The following is a 1630-nucleotide window of genomic DNA, read 5'->3' as shown; positions in this document are numbered from 1 at the left end:
CGCTGCCGCTCGGGCTGCCGTAAGTTGGCTAGGGTTGCCTTGGACTACGAAGGATGAAAAATACGTAATGCGTAATGCGTATGCGTGATACGTAAGGGGGGGGGCGGGCTCTGGGGCGCGCGTGAGACGTGGTACGTAAGGCACCCGCCGCGCGGGCCATTGCACCGTCCCCGGGGCAAAGCTTTGCGGTGAAAAGGACGTATGCGTAATGCGGATACGTGATACGTCGAAGACGCCCCGCCCTCCGCGGGCCGCGGCGCACCGGCGGAGATCCATAATCCGTATACGTGACACGTGGTACGTATGAGGCAACCACAGGGCCATCGCACCGTCACGCACGCGATGATTACGTGTATGTATTGACGTTTTCTATTTATTTTTGAAGGGGGAGGCGTTCGACGGGCTGCGTAATGCGACGCATTTGGACTGGCAAGTGACGTACACGCACCGAGTTTACGTATTCCCGAGAGGGCGTAATGTGATGCGTATGCATATGGGCCTCTGTGCATATGCGTAGCAGTACAGACCACGATTGCCCCCGACGGCTGGGGCTAGTGCATCGTACCCGTCCTCAGCGCAGCGACATGCGCTATCCTCAGCGTCTTCAGCGTATCCTTGGAGTCGGGTGCCGCCTGGGCTACTTTGCTGATCGCCGTCCCCATCTGCGCTCGCGCTACTCTGAGGAACCATCTGGCCTGCCCCCTATTCCCCAGGCAGGCGCCGCTAAGCAAGTGGAAGTGCGCCATCGTCGCTCTAGCAGCGCTCTAGGCGGGCTCGTCTCGTACATGTATCTCCTATTTACTTAATAAACCAGCCCGTCTCACTGAATTTGAAGCTCGCCCGTCTCACTCTTTATGCTCCGCAACGAAACCAGTTCGTATCGAGAGCTTTCACGATCAGTTCCGTTATAGCCCCTCGAGCAGGAATCGCCCCTGGGCGCTGGGGGTGTCAGTTTTGCTGCGGCTCTCTCGCGTCTCGGTGCGCCGCCGTCGCGGTTGAGCGGCACCGGCAGCGGGGGCCGGGGGGCCCACCCACCACCGCGAACACGGAACAGCCCCAGCCCCCAAGGCTGCTAGAAAAGAGAAGAGATAAAGAGTCGTCGATAAAAATACGCGCGCCGCTGCGGCGCGCGCCCTTACAAAGCGATCCTCGCTGTCGCCACGCTGCTGCGAGACGCGCCGCAGTCCGGCGGGTCTGCGCGCGACCATCACGCGGCCGGTCAGCCCATTCGCAGCTGGTAGTCTCCGTTTTGCGTGATGTAGCGCACCCACGGCAGCGCCTGGTAGCCCGATTTCTCGATGATCTTCAGGTATCGCACCTGGATCCCCGAAACGGTAAAGTACGGAATCTCGAACTTGACGGTGATCGGCGGCTTGTCCTTCTTCTCCTCCTCGTTGGAGACCGACGGTAGCCCAAAGTGCGCGCGCATCAGGTACTCCTTGCCGCCGTGGAACTGCTTTATGCTCCTGCGGGTGCGCGGCGCGGGGGCATGTGGAACGCAAGGAGGCGGCGGCCGCGTGGGAACGCAAGGAGGTGCATTGGGCGGGGGCGGCCTCGAGGGGGGTGGACCCCACGGGGGGTGGACCCCCCACACACCCACTCGCGTCGCGCTCTGGCGCCTCATCTCGGC

The 1630-nt window shown here is 61.9% G+C and overlaps 1 protein-coding gene across 1 annotated transcript; it reads right to left on the bottom strand.

Annotated features, from left to right (window-relative positions):
* Window positions 1-1074: 1074 nt before the first annotated feature.
* Apm1-2 (Apm1, medium subunit of the adaptin 1 complex) lies at window positions 1075-1624 on the bottom strand (the record flags this gene model as incomplete). The annotated part of the gene is made up of 2 exons (XM_005766608.1): window positions 1075-1466; window positions 1590-1624. 2 exons carry the CDS (start codon window positions 1622-1624, stop codon window positions 1220-1222), a joined length of 282 nt encoding a protein of 93 aa, XP_005766665.1. The 3' UTR covers window positions 1075-1219.
* Between the last annotated feature and the right edge of the window lie 6 nt (window positions 1625-1630).

Source organism: Emiliania huxleyi (assembly GCF_000372725.1).
Source record: "Emiliania huxleyi CCMP1516 unplaced genomic scaffold EMIHUscaffold_5049, whole genome shotgun sequence".
In the NCBI taxonomy this organism is placed as follows: domain Eukaryota; phylum Haptophyta; order Isochrysidales; family Noelaerhabdaceae; genus Emiliania; species Emiliania huxleyi.
This window is presented reverse-complemented; position numbering and strand designations above follow the sequence as displayed.